This window comes from Cavia porcellus, unplaced genomic scaffold (assembly GCF_034190915.1).
Source record: "Cavia porcellus strain 051 isolate PalLab524CR breed Dunkin Hartley unplaced genomic scaffold, mCavPor4.1 scaffold_28, whole genome shotgun sequence".
Taxonomy (NCBI): Eukaryota; Metazoa; Chordata; class Mammalia; order Rodentia; family Caviidae; genus Cavia; species Cavia porcellus.
This window is the reverse complement of record NW_026947511.1, coordinates 27,380,733-27,405,666: the sequence shown is the minus strand read 5'-3', so window position 1 is coordinate 27,405,666 and position 24,934 is coordinate 27,380,733. Positions and strand designations below refer to the sequence as shown.

The 24,934-nt window shown below is 44.6% G+C and overlaps 1 protein-coding gene and 1 pseudogene across 5 annotated transcripts in view; both read right to left on the bottom strand.

Annotated features, from left to right (window-relative positions):
* The window catches only part of Stox1 (storkhead box 1), a 63,450-nt gene extending 43,121 nt beyond the window's left edge, over positions 1 to 20,329 (bottom strand). For 4 of the 5 annotated variants that reach the window (XM_063239605.1, XM_003473661.4, XM_063239606.1 and 1 more), the window contains exon 1: positions 19,393 to 20,326. In XM_063239605.1, coding sequence (XP_063095675.1) covers positions 19,393 to 19,702 — 310 coding nt within the window. In that variant the 5' untranslated portion in view covers positions 19,703 to 20,326. Of the gene's footprint in view, positions 1 to 19,392 lie in introns of all 5 variants that reach the window. The other variant, XM_063239608.1, reaches the window with a different exon arrangement.
* On the bottom strand, positions 1,554 to 19,385 carry LOC134473863 (glyceraldehyde-3-phosphate dehydrogenase-like; annotated as a pseudogene).
* Positions 20,330 to 24,934: the final 4,605 nt, after the last annotated feature.

Genomic DNA, 24,934 nt, shown 5'->3' with positions numbered 1-24,934 from the left:
CAACTCATCAGCAGTCACTGCTTTGCAAGCTCACCTCACTTCCCTTGCACAGCACTGAGAATCCTAAAGAGAAGCAGACCTAAATGATTAAGATGCAAACTTCTCAGTCCCCTTTCTTTAGGGTTACAAAACACAATGCATCTGGTGACTTCAGATTACAATACATCAGAATGTGTAACACCCTTCATTCTTTAATCCTGTGCACTGGTGTGATGTTGACATTGCCGAAAAGTACTATTGTGGTACCTGGCTTCAGGACAGCGAGGTGAATTATGATATTCCAGCCAGAGGAGAAAGAGGCAGCAAGCCACTGGATGATGAGGGCTGCATTTGGCATGCAGCCTTCTGGATCCCTACCCCTTACACTTCCTTCCTCCTCCTAAAGGCCCTGTGTTCCCTCCAACAACAGCTCTGAGCACAAAGGCCCCTCCGTTTTCTCCAGGCTGGTCCTTCAGGGAAACTGATTTCCTTCCCACTAACTCTCATCTCCCAGGGACTGGCTCTCACACGGCAAGTAACCAGATCTGGGTCCCCTACGTCAGATGCAAGACAGATTTTGCTATAGGTTTCCCCCTTCTAGGATCTGGCAAGATCAATCTAAGTTTCTAGTCTATCCAGATATATCTGGATATATGCTTTGAGCCAGGTCAGTCCAGGCACTTGAGAAAGCTACAAAGCTTTCCATTATGGAAAGATTTGTTCAACTGACTAAAACCAGAAGCCAAGGCCAGGGATATAGCTCAGTGGCATAGCACCTGTCTGGCAAGCACAAGATCCTGAGTTCGATTCCAGATATAAATAAATAAATAAATAAATAAATAAATCCAGCAGCCTTGGAGGATGAGGCTTGGAGCAATGCATTGTCCTCATTCTGCCCTCTGAGTTCTGCAAATGACAGCCAGGTAAGTGCTGTTTAACACAAACCTAACAGATTTGGTCCCAGCACCTGCTGGTCAGATTAGAACAAAATGTCCCACAGAGCAGCATATGATGGAAAATTTACAAGAGATGGAATTATTTGGGGTAGACAAAAGAGCTTTGTGTTTCTGCCCAGGTGAAGTTTCTCAATAAATTGTGCTAAAACTGGGCTGAAGCACCTTGGAAAATTAAGCTACCAAGTGATAGATAGAGAGCATCAGATAGACTTGCCCAGGTCTGGATGTGTGTGTTCCTACTTCAAGAGACTATGAGCCCCAGGACCTCAGCAACATTTCTGGTTCCAAACCTTGCTCTTCTGGCACTTACGCACTTACATTCCAAAGAGAAAGTCAGGAATATAGCTTAGCAGGCATAGTGCCTGCCTGGCAAGCGAAAGGTCCTGAGTTCAATTCCTGGAATCAAATGGGGAGAAAATCAGGTCCTTTCTATCATGTCTCCAAACAGCAGAGGTCTTCTCCCTCCTTTGGGATAGGCACCCACCTTTGTCCTGTGTATGAACAGAGAAAAGTAGCCAGGTGCAGTGGTCCACACCTGTAATCCCAAAACTTAGGAAGCTGAGGCAGGAGGACTGCTACAAATTCAAGGCCAGCTTGGACTACACAGTGAGACCTCATTGCAAAAAACAAAACAAAAAGTAAAAGGAAAAAATGAAGGTGATGTCTCCTGAGCCCCCACCACTACCAATGCTAGGCATGAGTGAGGCAATGACTTACACAGCGAGGCCTCCCTCCCTCCCTCCATGGTCTCACTGGGCTGTGGAGGGCGGCACTTGCTCCTTGGAGGCCATGTGGACCACCAGGTCCACCACCTCATTGCTGTAGCTGAACTCATCACACCAGGAAATGAGCTTGACAAAGTGGTTTCTGAGAGCGATGCTGAGCCCAGTACAGAAGAAGTGTCATTACTGAAGTCACAAGACAACCTGGTCCTTCGTGAAGCCCAAGATGCCTTTGAGGCCATTTTCTCCAGGCAGCAGGTCAGATCCACGACCAACTGGATGTGGGCACATGGAAGGCCATGCCGGTAAGCTTCCCATTCAACTCTAGCCTTGGGGTGCCAGTCAGGGGTGACATTCTGGGCAGTCCCATGGTCCTTGCGCCACAGACTCCCAGAGGGCTGTCCATAGTCTTCTGGGTGGCAGTAATGGTGTGGACTGTGGTCATGAGTCCCTCCACAATGCCAAAGTTGTTGTGGATGACTCTCTGGTAGTACAGGAAGCACTGCTGACCATCTCGAGGGAGTTGTACTTCTTGTGATTCACACTCATCACAAACATGGGGGCATCGTTAGAAGGAGTAGAAATGATGACCCTTTTGACACTACCCTTCAAGTGAGCCCGGCCTCTCCATGGTAGTGAAGATACCAGTGGACTCCACCACATACTTGGCACCAGCAACACCTATGCAGGACCCCACTCGGGAAGATGGAGATGGCCTTTCCGTTGATGACAAGCTTTCCATTCTCCGCTTTGATGGTGCTGTGGAACTTGTCATGGGTGGAACCGTACCAGAACATGTAGACCATGTAGTTGAGATCAGTGAAGATGATGGCCACAACACCCACCTTGCCAGAGTTGATGGCAGCCCTGGTGACCAGGCACCCAATACAGCCAAATCCATTCACTCCGGCCTTCACCATCGTATCTCAAATCACGACTGGCGCTGCACAGGAAGAAGAGCTGTTGGCTGGGCACACAGAAAGAGAGCTTTTTTGTCTTTTTGAGACAGGATCTCACTATGCAGTTCAGGCTGGCCTTGAACTCACTTTGTAGCCCAGGTTGGCCTGCTACTCCCAGTGATCCTCTTGTCTCAGTTTCCAAAGCGCTAGGATTACAGGCATGTGCCACCACACCCAGATCACCATCTTTATTTATTTATTTATTTATTTATTTTCTGTTTTGAATCAAACTCAGGACCATGTGCTTGCCAAGCAGGTGCTTATGCTGCTGAGCTATACCCCTAACCCCTCACCACCCTTTTTAAATTCTCAGAATTCTGAAACAGGATCTTGTGGCAAGAGACCGATAAGATGGAAAAGCTTGGCTTTAGAGGTAAAACATACCAGATGCCTCCTGGCTGGGCTGAGGTGGAGACTCGCAACTGGACAGAGTCCAGTGAGTTACCAGCGTGACCACGTTCCAATTCTAAGAAAAACTAATCCTGGAGCTCACTGCAGTTGCCAGCCCTCTGCTTTTTAAAATTTTTTCCACTGGGTTTTTGAGACCGAGTCTTTAACTGGTCTTGAACTCACTACATAGCCCAAATTGGTCTTGAACTTCTGGTGATCCTCCTGCCTCGGCCTCCCAAGTGCTGGCATTACAATGGTGCCACCACACCTAGCACCACCACCCTCCACTCTTGAATGTGGACTTTCAGGACTGGCAGTTGCCATCTCCGGGTGCCACCTGCCAAACTCTTCCAAGTGTATTTTCCCTGAAACCTAAACCAAACAGGATGCTCCAAGTCAAATTCACTCTTGAGTTTTCTCATCAGCCCATATCTACTCTGGAGTGTACTTTCCCTTTAATAAATCTCTATCTTTCTTACTACTTCTGTGTACCCTGATCAATTCTTTGTTCAGGATATAAAGAGCCTGGATATTAAGTAAAACAGACCAACAGTCCAGTAACAACGGCTCAGCTGCTGAATTGCCCAGGCTGGGCAGGAATTCATGATCACACTGCATGAGCCTCTAGCTACATACCCTGTACCCAGCTAAGTAGAGGGGTACATTTTTTGAGATGGGATCTTGCTATACTGTCCAGGCTGACCTCAAACTAATAATCCTCCTGCTCCAGCCTCCTGAATAATAGCTGGGATTACAGGCATGTGCCATCAGACCCATTTTCAAGTAGAGACTATTAATGAAGAGAAATTATGAAAGCTAAGTGGATATTCTCTCCCCTCTGCTTTGGTCTTTTTAAAATAGCGTCTCGCTGTGCAGTTCAGACTGGCCTTGAGCTCACTTTGTAGCCCAGGCTGGTCTCAAACTTTCAAGGATCCTCCTGCCTCAGTCTCCCAAATGCTGTGTATGCCTGCTTTTTTTTTTTTTTTTTTGGTCTTTTTTTGTTTTTACCGGTAACGGGGATTGAACTCACAACTGCCTGCTTGCAAAGGCAGGCACTTATGCTGCTGAGCTAAATCCCCAGCCCCGGCATGCCTGGCTTTTAAATGGACATTCTTGAATTACAACGTACAATAACTAAAATTAAAAAAAAAAAAAAAAAACACATTAGAGAGTGTCATGGTTTATGTGTGTGTCCCCCAGGCCTCATGAGTTTGAATTGTGCATTTGTTATTCGTTCATTGTCTAGTGCTTGGATTAATGGTATCAGTGCTCCACCCACATAGGGGTGGAGCCAGGATGTGATGTAATGGCAGGAAGAAGGTGTGTCTTGCTCTTTGCTGGTTCCTGCTTGCTGTTTGCAGCCGCCATGAACTGGGGCCCAGCCATGCCCGCCTGTCTTGGAGCCAACTGAGTGTGGACTGAAACCTCCAAAAACTGTAAGAAATAAACCTTTCTTTTCCCAACTTTGGGCTCCAGGTATTTTGTCTCAGCAGTGAGCATAAAGTAACTAAGACAAAGAGAATCAAAAGTAGATCTGAACTAAAAAAAGAAAGAGCCTAAAGACAAATATATAGGTTATGTAAGGAAGTCAAAAAACAGGGAAAATAGAATGAATAACAATGATCACAGTCTCGCGATTTAAGAGCACCAATCTACATGCATGGAGAACATTAGGAAGAAGAGAAAAAAAAAAGCAAAAACAATACTTGAAGAAGTAATGATAACAATTTCCCAAATTGGCTGAAATATCTATACATCCAACAAGCACAAAGAACTTCAAGTAGACCAACACCACACACAGACACATGCAAATAAACATCATGAAAAAGATAAAGGAGTTGGGTGTGGTGGCACACACCTGTAATTCCAGCACTCAGGAGACTGAGGCAAGAGGATCATTGTGAATTTGAGACCAGCCTGGGTTACAAAGTGAGCTCAAAGCCAGCCTGCGATGCACAGTGAGACCCTGTCTCAAAACAACCAAAAAAAAGCTGAGTGTAGTGGTGCACGTCTATAATCCCAGCACTAGGGAGGCTGAGGCAGGAGGATCACTGCAAATTCAAGACCAGCCTGGGCTAAAGTGAGCTCAGGTCAGTCTGAACTGCATAGTGAGACCCTGTGTCAAAACAAAACAAAAAAAAAAAAAAAAAACAGGAAAAATCTTAAGGTAATAAGAGGAAAAACTAATCACAAGAGAATTCCCAAAAACAAAAAAGAATTCCCACAAAATTAAATACCTGACTTTTCATCAGGGATGAAAGAATAATCTCTCCCAGATTAAATTAATGAAGACGAATATTAAAACCCAATACTACTTAGTTAAAAATGTTAAAGTTGAATAACTTATTACCACCGAAGAGGACAATGATATTTAAAAGTGAGCTAAGACAAACATGATTAAGTTTATTCATGGAGCATTAAACTTCTAGACTGTTCCTAAATGTCACACTCTTCCTTCAAGGACGGAGCCCTGTCTTGATTTGCATGGAGACTCTGTGTCCTCTACTCTCCATCATCTTCTCAGGGTCCTCTGCCCTGAGTAACAAGCTAGTTCTCAGTCACCAATGTTATCCCTATAGCCACAGCCCTGCCAACAGCCCCTAAATTCCAGGATTCCTGAAGCAACTACCAAAGAAGTAAGATGCCATGGAATCTCAGGTGAAGTGTCAACAATTTTTTTCTTTTTTTTTTTGAGACAGTCTTTCTATATAGCCCAGGCTATAGAACTTATGGAAGTTGTCCTGCCTCAGCCTCCTGAGTACTGAGATTACAGCCATATGCCATCATGCTCAGTTTAAATATCAACTTTGAAAAGAGTGCTTCCCACAGCATTGAACTCCAAAGAAACAGTTGCAACATAAAACCCACTAGTTTCCTTATAGTTTGGGGAAGGTAGAAATTTAGTATTTTAGAAACTCTAGTCCAGCCACCTGGTGGCACCCCACAAAGAGAGTTCAAAGCCAGCCTAAACTACAAAATGAGACCCCGTCTCAAAAACAAAAAACAAAACCAAAAAAAAGCAGAATCTGCAATATTTCCTAAATTGTAAACACCTCGATTAGTACTGTAATTTTGGATCTACATCCTTATGTATTATTTGTCTTCAAATCAATTTTATGAAAATCAGTAAAAAGGAAATCTTTTGTACCCACTAGAAGTGGAAAATCCATACCTTCTACTGTAGTAGGAGATATATAAATATTCTGGTTCATTCAAATGTCTGTCTAAATCAAGCCATGTTCCACCAGGTAACATCCATGCCACACTGAGAAACACAGCCAGAATTCACTGCATGGGATGGAGGAGAGGAACGGAAACCACAACTGTCCATACAAAGCTCCCTGCTTACACAGGCTATCTGCTGAGAAGGCTCTCCCAACTTTCCCTCCAAACTCTATGCAGCAAGTAATCATTAACCCCATAGCACTTGTAGTCAGTTATAAAAGAACACTTCAAAAAAAAAAAAAAAAAAAAAAAAAAGGCAGAGAAGAAAGCTTTTTTTAATTACCAAAGCTTTCAACCAGCAAATACAAGCATGAGCAACTGCAAAGTTAGATAATGAAGATCAGCTTAAAAACAAAACTTCTGGGTATGGTGGCACATGCTTTAATCCAAGCACTTAGAAGGCTGAGACAGGAGAATCACTGTCAGTTCAGTCTATACAGTGAGTGAGACTTTGTCTCCAAAAAAAGGCACATCAGCAAACGCTGCTGAAATCCAGGGACTGGCCATTTAATGCCAGCAATCAAAGGCATGCTTTTCTTTATGCTTTCCTTAGGCTGTAGAAAGTAAGATGATGGAAGGCTTAAGAAAAAGTGATTCTGGAAAACGCAGTGACAGAAAAAACCAAAACAAAAAAACAGCAAACACCAAAACTTCTTCTTGAGGGTAATTTTTTAAAAACCTGTATTGCAACAAGAATCAAAACTCTGGGATGGGAGCCAGGTATGGAGGCACATGCCCATAATCCCAGCACTCTGGGATGCTGAGGCAGGATGAGCACAAATTGAGTCCAGCCTGGCAATTTAGTGACTTAGACACTTTCTCATAAACTTTTTTTTTTTAATTTTATTTAAAAGGAAAAAGAGAAAAACACAAAACAAAACAAAGCGGTGTAAGGGTACACGTAATACAGAACTACAAAAAAAAAACCAGTAAGAAATCACCTGTTAATAGATTACATATTATCATCTTAGAAATAGTTGCTCAAATCACAGTATCAAAGAATACAAAGTGGACATTCAAACAAAGAGACTGCAAACAGCTGTGTTCAATGATCCAAAAACATTAATATAGTCAGCTATTTAACACCCCTAAACACACTTGCTGTTATATCCGTTAGAGCTCTTTTTTTTCCCCTCTCTTTTTTACAACAAAATTTACACATTTTGGGTTTTATTACTCCTTAGTTCTTATTACTTTTTTGAGGGGGAGAGAATAAAGTCAAATATGGCAAAACAAAGCTGTCAGTCAAAACCAAGGATAGACATAGCACATGATGTAGAACAGAGTACAAGGTTATCAACAATGGTTATCAACGATGTCTCTTGTTTCCTTAAAAAGAATTGTCTATCTCATTAGATATTATAAAGTTGGACAAAACAGTAGAGAACAAGACCAATAAAACTTAGGCATTGTAAACATTACAGGACTTCCAAAGGAGACAATAGTCAAACCAGAATGGGCATCTTAGTGAATCTTATTGCCTTCAAAGTAGTTGCCTATACCCTCAAACTTGATACTATCATACAGAATGGAACAGTCTAATCAGTCAAAACAAGATCGTGGGAGTATTACAGGACTTCAAAACAAGTTAATAGGAAATCAGAAAGAGTTACTATTATATATCCTGCTAATTTTTTTAATTTTTCCCCTTAATTAAAACAAACATAAGAAATAACTAAATAATTTTTTTTTAAAGAATAAGGGAGAGATTGAGATAAAACAGGACAAAACAATATAACAATACAGGTCAAAGCATGACTGTTTCAGCAATCTAGTGCTTCACCACCAAATAACCCGACTTAATAGTAGTTACCACAGTGTCTGTCTTTTTCCTTGAAATATTTGGATAAAACTTCATATACTATAGCTTCAAATATTTCCATATCAAGAAGCCCAGAATAAAGCCTTTCCAATTAATAAGTGAAAACTTTATAAGGCTTCAAGGCCACATAATGGGGAATCATGATTACCACATATTTTTATATATTTGAATCATTACTTACATTAGGGAAACTATTCGGTATTCACACATGCGAGATTGATTTATTTCACTTAGGAGTATGGTCTCAAGCTGCGCCTATTTATTGATAAATATCTCAATGTTCTCATAAACTTTTTAGAAAAGAGTTGGGGGGCTGGGGATTTAGCTCAGCGGCATAAGCACCTGCCTTGCAAGCAGGCGGTTGTGAGTTCGATCCCTGGTACCGATAAAAAAGAAAAAGACAAAAAAAAAAAAAAAAAGAAAAGAAAAGAGTTGGGGACCTACCTTGGAGCAAGGCTCTGAGCTTTAATACTTCTTTAATACTGAAAAAAATCTGGGGCAGGGATAAAAGAATAATTATGGGTTTTTTTTTTTTTTTGGTTTTTTTGAGACAGGGTCTCACTATGGAGTTCAGGCTGGCCTTGAGCTCACAAACATCCTCCTGCCTCGGTTTCTGACTGCTAGGATTACAAGTGTGCACCCCAAAGTCCAGTTTTTCATTAAAATGTAAAACTTCTATTCTTTCAAAAGTGATAGTGAAAAATAAAAATAAAAAGCTAATGGGGCAGGGGACTTAGCTCAGCAGCACAAGTGCCTGCTTGACAATTACAAGGTCATGAGTTTGATCCCCAATATCCTGCATGCCAAAAAAGATAAGTCACAATCTAGAGGAAAATTTTTTTGGTCTTTTTCGATTTTTATCGGTACCAGGGATCGAACTCGTGACTGCCTGCTTGCAAGGCAGGCGCTTATGCCGCTGAGCTAAATCCCCAGCCCCTTAGAGGAAAATATTTGCAAAACACATATCTGATAAAGGTCTTGTGTCTAAAATATATGAGGAACTCCTCGAGTTTAATATGAAATAAAACATTCAAATAGGTAAAAAAAAAAAAAGATTAAAGAAGATTCAAAAATGATAAGCACGCCATGAAAAGATGCTTACCTCACTAGGTATGACAGAAATATAAATTAAAACCACAAGGAAATACTGCTATTCCCACTAGAATACCCAAAAATAACAGTACCAAATGCTCAACTGCAAAGCTCATCCATTGATGGTGGAAAGGCAAAATGATACAATCATTTCATTTTTGTCTTTTTTGATACAGTCATTTCTGAAAACAGCCCTCCTACCCACATCTGAGATACAAAAACATGTCCACGCCAACACCTGTAGTTATTTATTGTAGCCTCATCCATAATCACTGCAGTCTGTTAGCAACACAAATCTCCATCAGTTTTGTGAATTGTTGAACACACTGTGGAATTTCCACACAATTTAAAATTACTCACAGCGGGGTGTGGTGGTGCACACCTGTGATCACAGGCAGGAGGACTGCCCTGAGTTCAGGGCCAGCCTGGGCTACATAGTGAGACCTGGGCTCAAAAAAACTGGAGAAAAAAAAAGTAACATTAATGAAAAACCAAAGGAATATTCTAAAGCAAAAGAAGCCAGACACAAAAGGCTACATAGCGTATGATTCATTAAAACACGACAGAAAAGGCAAAATTACAGGAAGAAAATCAGATCAGTGGTTGCTGAGGTTGGGCCCTATAGGGACAGGGGTGGGGGATGACCGCAAAAGGTTCCTAAGAAACTTGGGGTGACAAAAACCTGCTATACTATAATTGTGAGGTGTTTACACAACTGTTTGCATTTGTTGAAACTCAGACATGTATGCCTAAAACAGGTCAGCCTATCTGCATGCAAATTATACCTCATTAAAAAGTAAGCCACATGTTTCATGCTAAAAATATAATTTATAAATGATCGCAATTCTACAACACCAGCCAGCCATAGAAAGATCTGTGCTATCAGACCCTGCCTCCTCCTCTCCATCCAACCAACACAAGTCACTGGATGTAGATGTGGGGAGTCAAAGGGTGTTTTGTTCAAGAAAAATCTCACAAGGGGTCTCTTGATGGTTAATTAACTGCCAAACAAATGGTACAGAGCTATGGAGACTCCTTGGTTCAACAAGAAAAAAGGATTATTTTGTATAGTTTTCCTCCCACAAAAAAGAGTAAAAAATTTTTAAGAAGTCAGTTATCAGCCAGGCATAGTGGCACACACCTGTAATCCCAGCACTCAAGAGGCTGAAGCAGGAGGATTGCTGCAAGTTTGGGGCCAGCCTGGATTACAATGTAAGTTTAAGACCAACCTGAACCACATAGCAAAAACTTGCCTCAAAGAAAAAAAAAGATAAAAACAAAACAAAAGTCAGTTATCACAAAATGAGCTTAGTTTTATAAATTATGTTGGTAAGTAGTTTCTCTCTCACTACCTATAAGAAGCATGTTGATCTAGAGACTCCTCTGCGTGGGAAAAGCTTAAAGTCTGACTTTCTGTACTAATGTGGAATCTCACTGGACCTCCAGGGAGCCCTTCCAACTTCTCAGATCTACGAGTCCTATGACCCACAGAAACCCAAACTCTGCCCCTTAAGGCCTGCACTAGGGGCTGCAGGTGCAGGGAGCAGCACGCTTGTGTCAGCAGTTTACACTCCAGGAAAGCGTCAACATGGGGGCAGGCCACACTCGGCCACTGCCATTTATGAGGCCTGCTCTGCCCTAGATCAGAGTTAAGATCTGCCAGATGCTGTGTCCAGTCCTCCTCCCGTGGCCCAGCCCACTCGGTACTCCAACACGCACACCTCCCTGCAAGGAGGGGCCCCCAGGCAGCTCGATTTCAGCCCTAAATTCAATCCCTGGCATCATACACAAAAAAGGAAATTCTGACACATGCTCAAAAACATTCAATCTTAAAGACATTCTAAGAGAAATAAGCTAGTCACAAAAGAGCAATTCCTGTGTGGTCTTATTTCTGTGGGGTACTTGGAACAGCCAAATTGAAAAGACACCAAGTAGAATGGTGTTTACAGGGACTGGGAGGAGAACAGAACAGGGATGGGTTAGGGTACAGAGTTTGTTTTGCAAGACGAAGAACTCTGGCAAGGGACACAACAAACTGAATGTGTTTCATGGAGGTGAGGTTAGGACGATAAATTTGATTGTAAGTCTGTAAAAGTCAGCATAGTGGCCCAGGCCTACATCCTAGCTATGCAGGCAGGCAGACTGCAAGTTTGAAGCCAGCCTGAGAGACCAACCTCAAAAAACCACTTTTATTCTAAGCCAAATTAATCTAAACCATTATTAAACCCTATATGCTTATGATCACGTGGTCTCCCTGAGGCAGGAAACTGCTTTTTAGAAACTGTAGTACAGAGAAGGTGAGATGCCCAGTTAAATAAATGTTTGGGTGTGGTGGCACATGGCTGTATCCCAGCACTTGGGAGGCTGAGGCAGGAGGATCACTAAGTTTGACGAAACTTGAGCTACATAGGGCATTTAAGGCCAGTCTGGGCTACACAGCGAGACCCTGTCTGAAACAACACAGTAACTAAATGGCAGACACTAGAAATTAGAGGCAGTGGCACAGAGAGGGTCCTCTTGCAGGAGAATAACAGTGCGTAAGTAGCCCATTTTTCACAGTTCTTAAGAGCAGGCCCCACAGAAGCCAGTCTCAGGTGAGCCAGAATAAGTAGCTCATCCAATTCCAAACAGCCATAGCCTCAGCACACTCCCAATCAAAACCCCAGCAGAATTTTGTAGAAATTGGAAAGCTCATTCTAAAATCTACATGATAAAACAAAGAATTTAAAGCAGCCAAACATTTCTGAAGAACAAAGCAGGAGGGCTCATAATACCTCACTTCAAGTCTCATGAAGTAAAATAATCAAGACAGTGTGAACACAGAGAACAGAAGCAGACCTTCACACACAGTCAATGGGTTTCCAACAGAAGCGCAAAGGCCAGAGCTTTCAACAGTTAGGAGCCAATATGCAGACAATTAACCTCAACCCACACCTCATACCATTCACAAAAATTACCACACACAAAATGAGTCCTAGAGCTAACAGTAAAATCATAAAGCTTCTAGGAGAAAATATTTGGGTCAGGCAAGATGTCTATAGGATGGAGAAAATATAGGCCATAAAGTGGTGTGGAGTAAACTAGACTTAATTTAAAACTTCTCTTTGAAAGCCAGCACAAGATAATGAATAAGCACACTGGTGACAGCTCAGTGGCACAGCACCTGTACTATGTGCAAGACCCTGGGTTTGATCACCAGCAACAGAAAAATAAATTTAATAAGCAAGTTACAGGCTGGACCGTATTTACAAAATATATGTCTGATAAAGGCCTGGTATTTGAGATATATTAAAAACAATACAATTGAATTGTAAAAAGATAATCCAATTTTTAAAGAGACCAAAAGATAAGCAAACACTTCATAAAGGAAGTTAAAAAGCACATCAAAGGCTGGTCCGATGGCAGTGGGTTATCAGAACTTACTAACATTAGTGTCACTAAAGTTGGTATACCACCCCCCCCCACTGTTAAATTTGACTGGCAAAAAAAAAAAAAAAAAAAAGCACATCAAAATGAGCCCAACACCATTCATTAGGAAAGTACAAATTAAAATAGGGCTGGGACACAGCTCAGTGGCTATGTGCCTGCCTGGCAAGCACAAGGTCATGAGTTTGATTCCTGGTACAAAAAATAAAAAAACCTAAAAACTAAAGGAAACCAACCAGGTGTGGCCATGCCTATATCCCAGCAGTTGGGAGGTTAAGGCATGAGGACTGCTATGAGTTTAAAGCCAGCGTGTATTACACGGCAAGAGCCTGTCTCAAAAAATCAACCCACAGGGGCTGGGGATTTAGTTCAGTGGCATACGCGCCTGCCTTGCAAGCAGGCAGTCCTGAATTCGATCCCTGGTACCGATAAAAAGGAAAAAGAAAAAAAAAATCAACCCACCAAATAAAAAAGCTAAAGGATACCATATTACATACTACGTACCAGCAAAAGAGCTGAAGTCAAAGAGACAGCATCAAATGTTAAAGACATGGAGAACCGAGAGTTTTTCACTGTTGAAGAAGGTAAAATGGTACAATCATTTTGAAAAATAGTTCAGCAAAACTAAATATAACCTTCTCAGAGTTAATACAGCCTCTTCAAGGTGTGAACCAAGAGAAATAAAAGCATTACAAACCTGTCCATGACTATCCTTAGATTTTCTGTAGATCTGACAATCATCAACCACAGACAACCACCCTGGGCTTCCTGTCCCGGGCCCCTTGGTGGGTACCCTCCAGACCCCAGGTATGACTGCTTCTCCTTGGACAGCACTAAGTGGCCTCTCTGGCTGCCAGAGTGAGCAGCGGAGTCCCTGAGAGACCCACACATGACCTGCCATCAGTGTTGGTCCACCTGGAGCTTCTTTGGTTCTGTGTCCCCACCTCTCTGTCCCAGGCTCTCCCGCCGTCAGGGATCAGAAGGCCGTGACAATTCTCCTTGGTGTGTCTTTTACTAACTATGCCCCTTTTTATAGAAATAAAAGACGACTGAGAGCATTCCAGGGCCGCCATTCAGGATAAGGCTTGAGAAACAAGATGGATCGGGCCTCACCTCACCCTTTCCTCACCGTCGCCAGCAAGGCGGCCGCCACACCATCCCTGAAGTCACAGGACAAGTGGAGGGCATCGGAAATTTGCTGATCAGTAACCAGGTGCCCCTAAACTGTTCCTATCCTCCCAAACCAGATGTAAAACCAGAATCTGGCAGGTGAGGTGGCACAGGCCTGGAATTCCAGCACTCAGGCCGCTCAGGCAAGAGGATTACTGAGACTCTGAGGCCAACCTGGGCTACACAGTAAGTTCAAGGACAGCTTAAACTACCACAGTGAGACCTTGTCACAAAACAAAGATTCTGGAAACAGTGACACTGAGCATTAATTAATAAGTGGCCTCTATACTCAGAGCACTTGCTTTTTCTTCCTCTTCTTTCTTTCTCGGTGCTGGGGCACTGAACCCAGAGCCTCACCGTGAGGCAGCGTGCTGTCCCTGAGCTGTACCTCACCTCTGATCCCTTGCAATTTCCTCCATCTCTCTCTCTGAGTGGAATTCTGTGCTCAGAGGTATTCTGTGGGGAGCAAGCAAAGGTGGGAGAGACTCCCATCACCTGTCAGCCAGCTCAACTGCCTCAAAGTACACACAGGGGACCCTTGCCCAAAGCAGGCGACCCGCGTCACTGTGGGTACACCAGACTGACCAGCCAGCTGCCAGAGCCTTGCAGATTCTCCTCTCAAACTGAATAAAGCAAACAGGGTGACTCCACTCTCCCTTTGAAAGGCTGAAGGAAAGGTGCATTGAAACATAGAAACACTTAGACTAGTACTTGGCACTCCAATGAATTCATGAAGGCATTGTTAAAGGGGGGGGGGGGCAGGGGCAGCTGGGGCAGTTTACTTAACCAGGCAACATGCTGGGCTCTGCGGGGGGTGAGAGGGTGGTGGGGACTCTGAGCCATAAAGGTCAAGAGAAAAGGCACAAACTTATTTTGCCAAGTGGCCTCCCACCATTAACCTTTTGTTCTAGTTGGTGAGGCCTGAGGAGCACCAGTTCCCCAAATATATGCAGGTGCCCCCCCCATGACAACAGCCCTCCTGGCACAGGTCAGCAGGGCAAGCAGCTGTCTCCACACCTCCAGAACTCAGACTTTCATTTGCTAATGAAAAACGAAAACAAAACACTTGAGGACTAGAACACAAAAGAAGATCCTGCCATCAAACTAAAGACTCAAAAGTCCCTCATTTTAGGAAAAATGCTCTTGCCTGGAAACTTTCTCACCAGAGGAAAGCTGGGTTAGAGAAAGTGAAGAGGGAAAGAAAATGCACAACACACAGGCAAATGTAAATCCAGGAGGCCTTCAAAGGGGTGATCAAAACATCTGGCGATGGGGCTGGGGATTTAGCTCAGTGGCATAAGTACCTGCCTTGCAAGCAGGCAGTCGTGAGTTCGATCCCTGGTACCCGATAAAAAGGAAAAAGACACACACACACAAAAAAAACAAACCACACAACATCTGGTGAGTGTTTAAATAAAGGATGTATTACACCCCCCAAAATTACTACCCTAAAAGACACACTTCCATCCACCCCTCCGAATACTCTACCTCAACTCAGACACACTTACCCCATCATTTTTCTTCCCCCTTTTGGTCCCCAGAATCAAACTCTGGACCTTGTGCTTGCCAGGCAAGCACTGTGCCACTGAGCTAACTCTCTGGCTATGCCATCATCATTTTTTTTTTGTTTGTTTGTTTTTTTCGTTTTTATCAGTACCAGGGATCCAACTCACGACTGCCTGCTTTCAAGGCAGATGCTTATGCCGCTGAGCTAAATCCCCAGCCCCCATTTTTTTTTTTAAGAGAAAAAAACAAAAACCAAGAAACAAACAACCGAAAAACAGCAACAAAAGCTAAGTAACAACAAAACAACAGTGATACAGGATTTCAAAACAAGATGATAGGAATTTAACAAATGGGTGTTACACCACACCACCATTCTTGCCACGTTCCAAAGCAGCACTGAAAGTCCCCTTTCACGTCTTTGAGTGTGATCAAAACTACAGTGAATGCTGTTGCAACTCATAAAAACACAATGGTGTGTCCTCATCCACCGTATTCTCCAGGTCTAGTACCACCAGACTTCTGCCTCTCCCTCAAAGTCTGAACAACTCGGAAGTGAAAGTTTTGAGTTGATTCAGGACATGGCAGCAGCATGACAGCTAAAGACCTGCCCAGAGGACTTCCTGAACTGCTTCAGAAGGAGCTGAGAACACTAAGTGTGTTTGAAGCAAACAGGAGAGCTTCGAATGGAAACAGCAATACATCTTTTGCTGTCATAAATTATTTAAACACCGTTACCTTCCAATCACACCTCAAACCTTCAGGTCTGTACCCAGGACTAAGGTCACTCACATCTGCTTGGCAGGATGCTCCATCCTTAGGAGCCTTGAGAGGCTGAGTCCCAGGTCCAGGGCCGCAGGAGCAGGAACAATGGTTGTACCTGGGCTAACGAAGTCGGCCTCCCTCTTCCTCCGCTGCGTTTTCTGTCTGAGTTGGCCAGCACCAACACTCTGTGTGCCTAAATGCTTTTATGTAGGCGCGCATAAAAATCTATACACACCTATCAACAGCTAAGAGGCCAATGGGACCCTCTGTGCCTTTTCTAGAATTTTCTGCTTTCCCACAAAATAACAAGCCCAGAGTGAGAACCTGCATACTGTGTAGTGGCTCTTCCCTCACCTTCCCAGAAGCCCATTAGGCCTTTTGGATGCCATGCAGCCCATTGGGAGAAGGAGTGGACTAGAGCGTCACTGCTTGTGGGGGAAAGCAGCTCCTCCTGCCTGCACCACCCTCTGGGATTCCACAGTGGCTTAAGAGCTGCCCTGTGTAGCTGCCTGGTCTCTTCTTTATTGCTCTTACCCTAGGACCAAAGCACCGCCCCCCAGCCATTTCTCACTTGCCATCACATCAGATCTCCCCCCATTTTGCTCCTCAAAATGTCTTCAAGGGGCTGGGGAGGTAGCCCCCTGGCAGGACACCTGGCAAGCATGTGGAAGGTTCTTACAAACCTCAGCACTAAAAAAGAAAAAAAAAAGCAAAAAGTACTCATGGGTAGTTTTGTCTAAATTCTGGCTAGATGTCCAAATTCTTTTTGTTGTTTTACTTTTTTGAGACAGGTCTTACTATTTAGTTCAAGTTGGCCCTGAATTTATTATATAGCACAACGTAACCTCAAACGAGAAGCAAATTTCCTGCCTCAGCTTCCTGAGTACTGGGATTATGGGTATGTGCCACCATGTCCAACTAGATGTCCAAATTCATGTAAGAACTCAAAAACCTCAAAGTTATTTCTACCAAGTGACCTAAGTCAGGCTTGCTGACAAGAAGAAAAGCCATCGTGTGCACACCCCATCTGTACAATAAGTGTATCCAAGTTGTGCTATGAGGCCACAATACCTCCTGGTGGCTGTACCATATCTTCCAGAAGGCAGTGAACAGCACCAACCCAGATGCTAGTGCTGTATAGGGTTCAGAAAACAACCTCCCAAAGTACAGTGCTTTGGCCTATTGAACTAAAGGACACTGGGTGGCTTCAGGAGCAAAGTCTTGCTCTGACCAGGAGTTTAGCTTGGTGGTGTAAGCACAATCCCTGGTACCAAAAAAATAAAAAGTTTTTAAGAAGTCTTTCTCCGACCTTCTCCCCCAAAACCAAGCCACAGACAGACCCTAAGACCTCCTGTTCCTGAAGGTGGGCCAAGAACTATAATCCTTTGCCTCCAAAGACAATCATAAAATCTAAAAATACTACTCTGATCATCCCTACCTGTCTGTGTAAGAGCTGGCCAGAAAGGAATTCTCTGCGCCTCCCTGACTGCAGCAGATTGTAAGACCTTCAGTTCCCAAGACCCTGGCTATACACAGAGGAAGCATGCCCCACAGCAAGGCCTTGCTGAGGGCTCCGTGTTCGTCTACTGCCATTAGGCCACAGCTTTCTGTCCGATCAGTTTTCTACACTGTTGGCCACTCTTCCTCTTATTAAGTATAAAAATGAAATGTTTTCCCTGGGTCTTCGGGTTTTCATTTATTTTTAGGGGGTTAAGTGTGCGGTTCACTTGTAGAGTGCTTTGCCTAATATGTGTGAAGCCTCACTCCAGCACCATAGAAAATTTTAAAATGCATAAATCTACTATGCTCTTCTCTTGTTAATCTGTCTTGTGTCATGTCCACTGTGATGGGATAGTGTCACACCTTTCTGTCCCTATACCAGCTTCCCCCACTGCTGGCATGGTCTAGAAGGTGCCACCAAGGCTGCCTGTGACTTTGCAGGAGCCTGCTCACATTTCACCCCAAAGGTCTGGGGTGCTGGAGCGGGGCTGCATCCCATGTCCCCTCCGGAATCTCCTATGCATTCACCCTTTGAAAGGGGGGGGAAGCAGAGACTGTAACCGCTAATTCAAACCAGAGAAACCCAGGCCGCAGAGCTGAAAAGACTTTTCATGCAGTCTGTCTGAAAGACCCTTCCCTCTGAGAATTTTGGCTTGGCTACTTGGCTTTCTGCTCTCCAAGTCAGAAGCCTATTATCTTCACTCACTCCTGCATATAAAGGAGATGAAATATGCATGTGTGGTTTTGCAATGAGCTTTTTTTCTTCTCCTCCCTCTCTTAAGGAAAGAAAAGTGGGGACAGAGGTGGAGCAGGGACAGATGATGTGAAAGTGAGAACCCAAGACTCAGTGGCACCTGCCTGGGCTATAGTGACATCATCCCACCTAGACAGATGACACACCGCACCAGGTGCCTCCTGCTGCCTATCCGTTTGCCCTTAGGGACTAAAACAAATATTTATTTGCTGCTCCTCCTCAGACGGGTTCCTCTCAGGAGTCCAGACACAGGGCTGGAACAACTGATGAACTGTCACAACTGATGAACTGTCAACAACACACTATTAACTGGCCCCCACAACCCCACACAAAAGCAGATAGAAGGAGGCTATTACTGGACACTGCACTCACAGGAGCGGAAGGTGAGTTTCTCCAACAGAAGCAACTATCCCGTGTTTTCTTTTTTCTTCTTCTTCTTTTTTTATTTATTTTATTTATTTTATTTATTTATTTATTTATTTTTTTTTTTTGTCTTTTTCCATTTTATCAGTACCGGGGATCGAACTCACGACTGCCTGCTTTATGCCACTGAGCTAAATCCCCAGCCCTATCCCGTGTTTTCTAATAAAGCAGTCTGAAAAGACGGGGAAGGTGGCGTCTCTATTCAGCTAGGAGGACAGGATGTCTCCTGAGCACCACCTGTTTCTTTTTTGTGGCAAATATCTCAAACTTCCTGATTCGAGAAACACCACACTACCCACTACAACAAGGTATGAAACCACAATGCAGCACCCACTCCAAGTCTGAGAGAGGTGGAGACAGAAATAGAAACAGCTCATCCCCTTGGATGCCCACTTTAGGTGCCCCACAGAGCCTCGACAAGGGGCCCTGTCTGCTGACCACCTCTGCTCACCGGGACACAAAGCCTCTCTCCGCAGAGCATGGCTCTCCTTAAGTCAGGAACCTGTGGCTCCCGGGTCTGAAGAGTAGAGGAGGAGGCATCTCGGCTACAGTGGCAGCAGTAAGGCACACCCCGGGGCTGCAGCGTCCGTGTCCTAACAGGGGGATTGACCTCCGGGAACAGCCTGGGCCCCCAGCCACAGGTCCCGCTCCCCCGGGGGCCAGGCAGGTATCGCGGGGCGTCCCCCCAGCCGGACCCAGCACTCACCCACTGTCCTGATGCTGAAGCCTCGCGGTGGGCGCAGCGCCCGGCGGCGCCAGGCGTCGCGCAGCACCTGCAGGCAGGCGGGCGGCGCGCGCACCAGCAGCACCGCGCGGCGCAGCCAGCCCTGGAAGGCCAGCCGCGAGGCGGCGCGCGCCAGCCGTGCGTCCCAGGAGCAGCGAGCATTGGCGCGGCGGAAGGCGCGGAACACTGTGCGCCCGCCTGGCTCCGCCGCCGCCCCAGCCGCCTCCCGCGCCTCCACCCGGCAGAGCACCAGCGCCAGCGAGCCGGGCGCCAGCTGCACAGGCCGGGCCATGGCCGCAGCCTGCAGCCTCGGCCACCTCGCACGACCCGCGGAAACTATGGGCAGACCCTGGAGCAAGCAGCCGGACCTGGTGCGGGAGGCGGGACAGGGGCGGAGCGGCCGCTGACCCCGCCCGTGCAGGGCCCCGCGGGGATCCCGATGTTCTGACCGCCGAGGCGTACGAGGGGCTTATCCAAGTCCTAGGGGAGCCCGGAGCACCCCCAAGAGCCGACCCGTCGCTCCTGGAGTCCCAGCCCTGGGAGCACAGGGGTCTCAGCTGCCACCTCGGCTTTGGGGTCGTTCTCCGTGAGCAAGGACTCCAGGACCCGCGGCATGGGGTTCGCTCAGGCCGAGAGGCGGATGCCAGTCTCGATTCTGCTCCTGTGTAGACAAGCTATTCGCTTCTCTCTCTTCAGAGCTATCCAGAGTCCTCATTTTACAGGATAACTGGAGGACACTTTCATCCATGGCATTCTTTTTTTTTTTTTTTTTTTGGTCTTTTTTTCTTTTTATCGGTACCGGGGATCGAACTCATGACTGCCTGCTTACAAGGCAGGCGCTTATGCCACTGAGCTAAACCCCCAGCCCTATCCGTGGCATTCTTGCATTTGCTCGCGTTTTCTTGAGGAGGAAAGCAAAGTGTTGCGCAAGTACCCGCCCCCGCCGCCCCCCTCCCCCGCAGTCAAGCGTGAGGCCACTTGAGTGGGACAGCCTTGGGCTGCAGGGCAGATTCGGGTAAGCCAGGCACCATCTGCATAGGAGCTCCTGGGGCAAAGGGAGGACAGACAACTTGTGATCTCTGGTCGCTGGAGAGAGTGGCAGGTGCCTCGGAGCAGAGAACTACAACGAGGGTGCTAAGGAACTAAGAGGTTGGAACCCTGAATGGGTCCCAAGTGAGTGCTCCTTGAAGAAGCATGTGAAGACTTTGGAGCCTGGCATGGTAGTGCACACCTGAAATCCCACCATTCCTGGAAGCCTAGGCAGGCGGAAGGGTCCCAAGTGGGTGTCCATCATGCATATGCAAATATTTCATAATTTGAAAAATCCAAATTTCCAATCATTTCTGGTCCCAAGCATTCTGGATATGGGCTACTCGAATATTATTAACCCAGTTTTTAAAATTTTGTTTCTCTTTTTTGTTTTGGTACTGGGGATCACAGTCATGACTGCCTGTGCTTGCCAGGTAGGCACTTATGCGACTGAGCTAACTCCCAGTTTTTGTTTTTGGTGCTGGGGATCGAACTCATGACCTAGGGTTTGCCAAGCAGAAACTTACCACTGCTGAGCTAAGCCCCTGACCCCCTCTACCCCAGTTTTTTCACAGACTAGAAAAGTGCATCTAGTTGTATTATGTATATACATAATACAGTTGTAGGGTAGTAAGAACTGGGAGGTAGGCCACCAGTAAATCAGATTTCCTTCTCTCTGACAAGCCCAATTTAATAGTTTGTTTTTTTTTTTTTCTTTTAATTCTTTGAGGTAGGTTATGCTGCCCAGGCTAGCCTTGAATTTGTGACCCATCTGCCTCAACTTCCCAGGGTGCTGGGATTACAAGTATGCACCATCCATGGCAGTTTACACTATTTCTTCTGCCTAGAGAAATTTTGACCTTTATTTACCATGAGGTTCCCACAAAACCTCACTCACAAAATCAGTGATACATCTGGAAAGATCTGATCTGTTCTCAAGCACATCATTAACGCCTTCCTAACACGTGTGTAAGGAGTAATTACCAGTCTCATCAGGCAACCTGTGGGTCACACGTGGACTTGAATCATCCCAGTGTCTAGAACATAGTTGCCTTCACCCAGAATCAATCCAGTTAATTAGTACTTAATGTGGAGTAGAATTGTTTATGTGGCCTTCTCACCAGCCAGTGTCACCACTCCAAGAACACATCTGGCTTGTAGGGTGACTCACTCAGCCAATAGTCAGTAGCCCAGGCAAAGCCTCAAGAAATAGCTTCTTTATCTGGACATGTGGTCCCAGCGGTTTCTTTCATCTGGTTACAGCTCATGTTAGAGTGGGGATGATACTTGGATTAACTGCCTCAAAAGTTTGTTTTCATACCAAAGTTCATAGGCTAAAGTTCCCTTCCCTTAACCTAGAAAATCAAGCCCTGCCACTTAAAGCAGATTTAGAGAGCACTTCCAATCTGCCTTCTCTTTATTATGCTCTTCTACAGCACCCTGCTTCCCTTTATCAGAAGTCAAACAGGCAAATCTAGAGACTCTTGTTTGCCTTTGAAAGGGAAAAGTGAGGCTTTGCCAACCAACTATATTTGTTGATTCGGAGCACAGAGAAAAGGAAGTGAGGGGCAAGGATGTCAAGAAAAAAAAATATATTCATGGGGGCTGGAGATTTAGCTCAGCGGCATAAGCACCTGCCTTGCAAGCAGGTGGTCGTGAGTTCGATCCCTGGGACCGATAAAAATGAAAACGACAAAAAAAAAAGTGACTTATTCACTCTAAAAAAAAAAAAAAAATATATATATATATATATATATATATATATATATATATATTCATGACACTTTAAAATGGACAAGGGGGTCATGGAACCCATTATAGTGGCACTGTTCTGTAAACCCAGCAATGTGGGAGGCCGAAGGCGGAGGATCACATGTTCTGGCCCAGGCTGGGCAATTTTAATGATTTAGGGAGATCTTGTCTCAAAATCTAAAATGAAAAATACAGGCTGAGGATGTCACTCAGTGTGAAGGCTCTGGGTTCAATCCCCAGTACCTCATAAATACAGCCACCCGCACATCTATACATCCATCCATACATGGGGAGGCACGAGGGTGGGTACAGGGACCACTGGAATGAGGGACTGGCGGGGCTTGACTCGACAGAGCAAGTGGAGAAAATGCAGCTGGTTAACTGCACTTGGGGCCATCAAAGCCAACAAATTTTCTAAGGAAAATGAGACTCCAGCACCTCATTAAAACTCAGGGTTACAGGGCAGGTCTCAGCCTGAAAATATGACTTCCTGAAGGAAAGGCAGAGCATTAGTCCATCAAGAAGTTTGCAAGCGAGAGCTCTGGGGTCAAAGTAAAGCAGACCAGTGCTTTATGTGCACACAGTGGGGGAGTGTGAGTACATGGAGACCAAGATACAGTTTTAGAGTTCTTAAGGAGAAGCCACACTTTCCTCCAGTGTTATGGCAGCAGAGGCCATAAAGCTGCACCTCAGATCCATTTATATTTCTCACCAAAAAAAATCTGGCCCCACTCTGGGTGCCTAGTTCATGATGGAAGTGTTTCCTGCTCTGAAGTTTCATTTCTTTGTTACAATGAAAGGGGAAAAAAAGATGCTAAGGCACTTCCTCTGCACCTTGAAATTATTAGTACTGATACTGGGGAATGAACCTAGGAAATACTGAGCTACAACCCCAGCCCTTTTCATTTTTCATTTTGAGACTGAGTCTGGTTAAACTGCGCAGCTGGCCTCAGACTCAGGGTCCTCCGGTTTCAGTCTCAGCTGGGATTGCACGTACCATTTCTTTAAGCTTCCTAAGACTGTTGACTCCTCTATATCCTCTAAAACAAGCTCTCAGTAGTCCCCCAATGCAAGCAAACAGCTTCCTGAACAAAGTTGTGACCAAACAGATTTAGTTCAACATAAGAACTAAATCTAAGCAAACTGTAAGAGGCTTTACAAAAATACTGTGACACAATAGTGATGAACCCATCAAACCTGCATATTCTGGGTATTGCTTGGGTGAAAAAGCAGCAGTGGTGATACATGCCTGTAGTTTTTAAAACAGTACAGCCTCTTCAACAGATTCAGGCAACAAAAGCAAAAATGGGGTGTATTCGGAACCTATTAAAGTGATTTAAAATGCTAGGCACAGTGATACAAACCTGTAACCCCAGCACTCTGGGAGGTTAAGGCGAGAGGATTGTAGGTTTGAGCCAAGACTAGGCAACTTAAGTGACTCATTGAGACAGATGTAGCTCAGTGAGAAGGTATTGGATTCAATTCCTAGTAATACACGCACACATACAGAAGTATGTCAAGCAGTGCAATGGAAAGAGTGGAGCTTATTGGATCCTATTGTAAAGACTATATATTTTTGTTTTGCTTTTATTTTTTGAGACAGCATCTAGTTACATAGTTTAGGGTGCCCTTGAACTATGTAGCCCAAGGCTGGCCTTGAACCCATAGTAATGCTCCTGACTCAGCCTCCTGAATACTGGGATTACATGGATATGCCACCATGTCTGGCTTTGAAGATAGCAAATTTATGGTAGAAAAATGTAAACACTGGATAAAGGGGGAAGTGAAGAGTGAAATATGAATTTATGAGGAAACTAATATGCTCTGAAATTACCTTGACATTTTTTGGGTACAGTACGTTTTTTTCATCTTTTGAGACAGGATCTTGCTGTTATCCTTTGGGCTCAAATCTGTGATCCTTCTTCCTCAGCCTCCTCAGCTCCTAAAATGCTGTTACAAGCATATACTACTATGCTTGGGTCACATCTATTATTGTCTTATTGAGACAGGGTTTCATTATACAGTTCAGGATGGCCGCAAATTCACAGCAGTCCTCCTGCCCCAGCATCCTAAGTGCTGGGATTACAAGTATGCTGGGATCACAGCATCACACCTGGCAGCTTACCTCTAAGAATCCATATGTTGGATTTGTGTGTATCAAGCTATCATAGACTTTTATTGTTTGGTTTTTGTGGTACTGTGAATTGAATTCAAGAGTCCTGTGAATGCTAGGCGAGGACTCTACCACTGCTACATCCCATGCCCCTAGCCATCATAGTTTGACATTACTTTTCACAGGAGAAAGATTCACAGTGAAAATAGATTAGTTTTCGAGTAAATGTGCTTACATTGTATATAGTGCTATCACTTAGGTTGATATTTAGCTCCTCATAGAATCAAAAAAAATCTAAAGTCCAGTCACTGTTTCATCTATTGTTTCCCCTCACTTTGTCCAAACACACTTGATAAAGCAGCTGAAGTTACAGGTGCCCAGTATAGAAGACAGATTGACAGGTGTGGCTATGGAGGGAGCTGCAAATGTGGCCCAAATTTGGACCATTGCCTGAAAGCTAAAAATTTTCACATTTTTTTTTTAATCGGTACCGGGGACCAAAACTCACCACCGCCTGCTTGCAAGGCAGGTGCTTATGCCGCTGAGCTAAATCCCCAGCCCTAAATTTTCACATTTTTGTTTTAATATTTTTAACAATGTGGAGGAAATGAAACCTCCTGACGTGAAAAC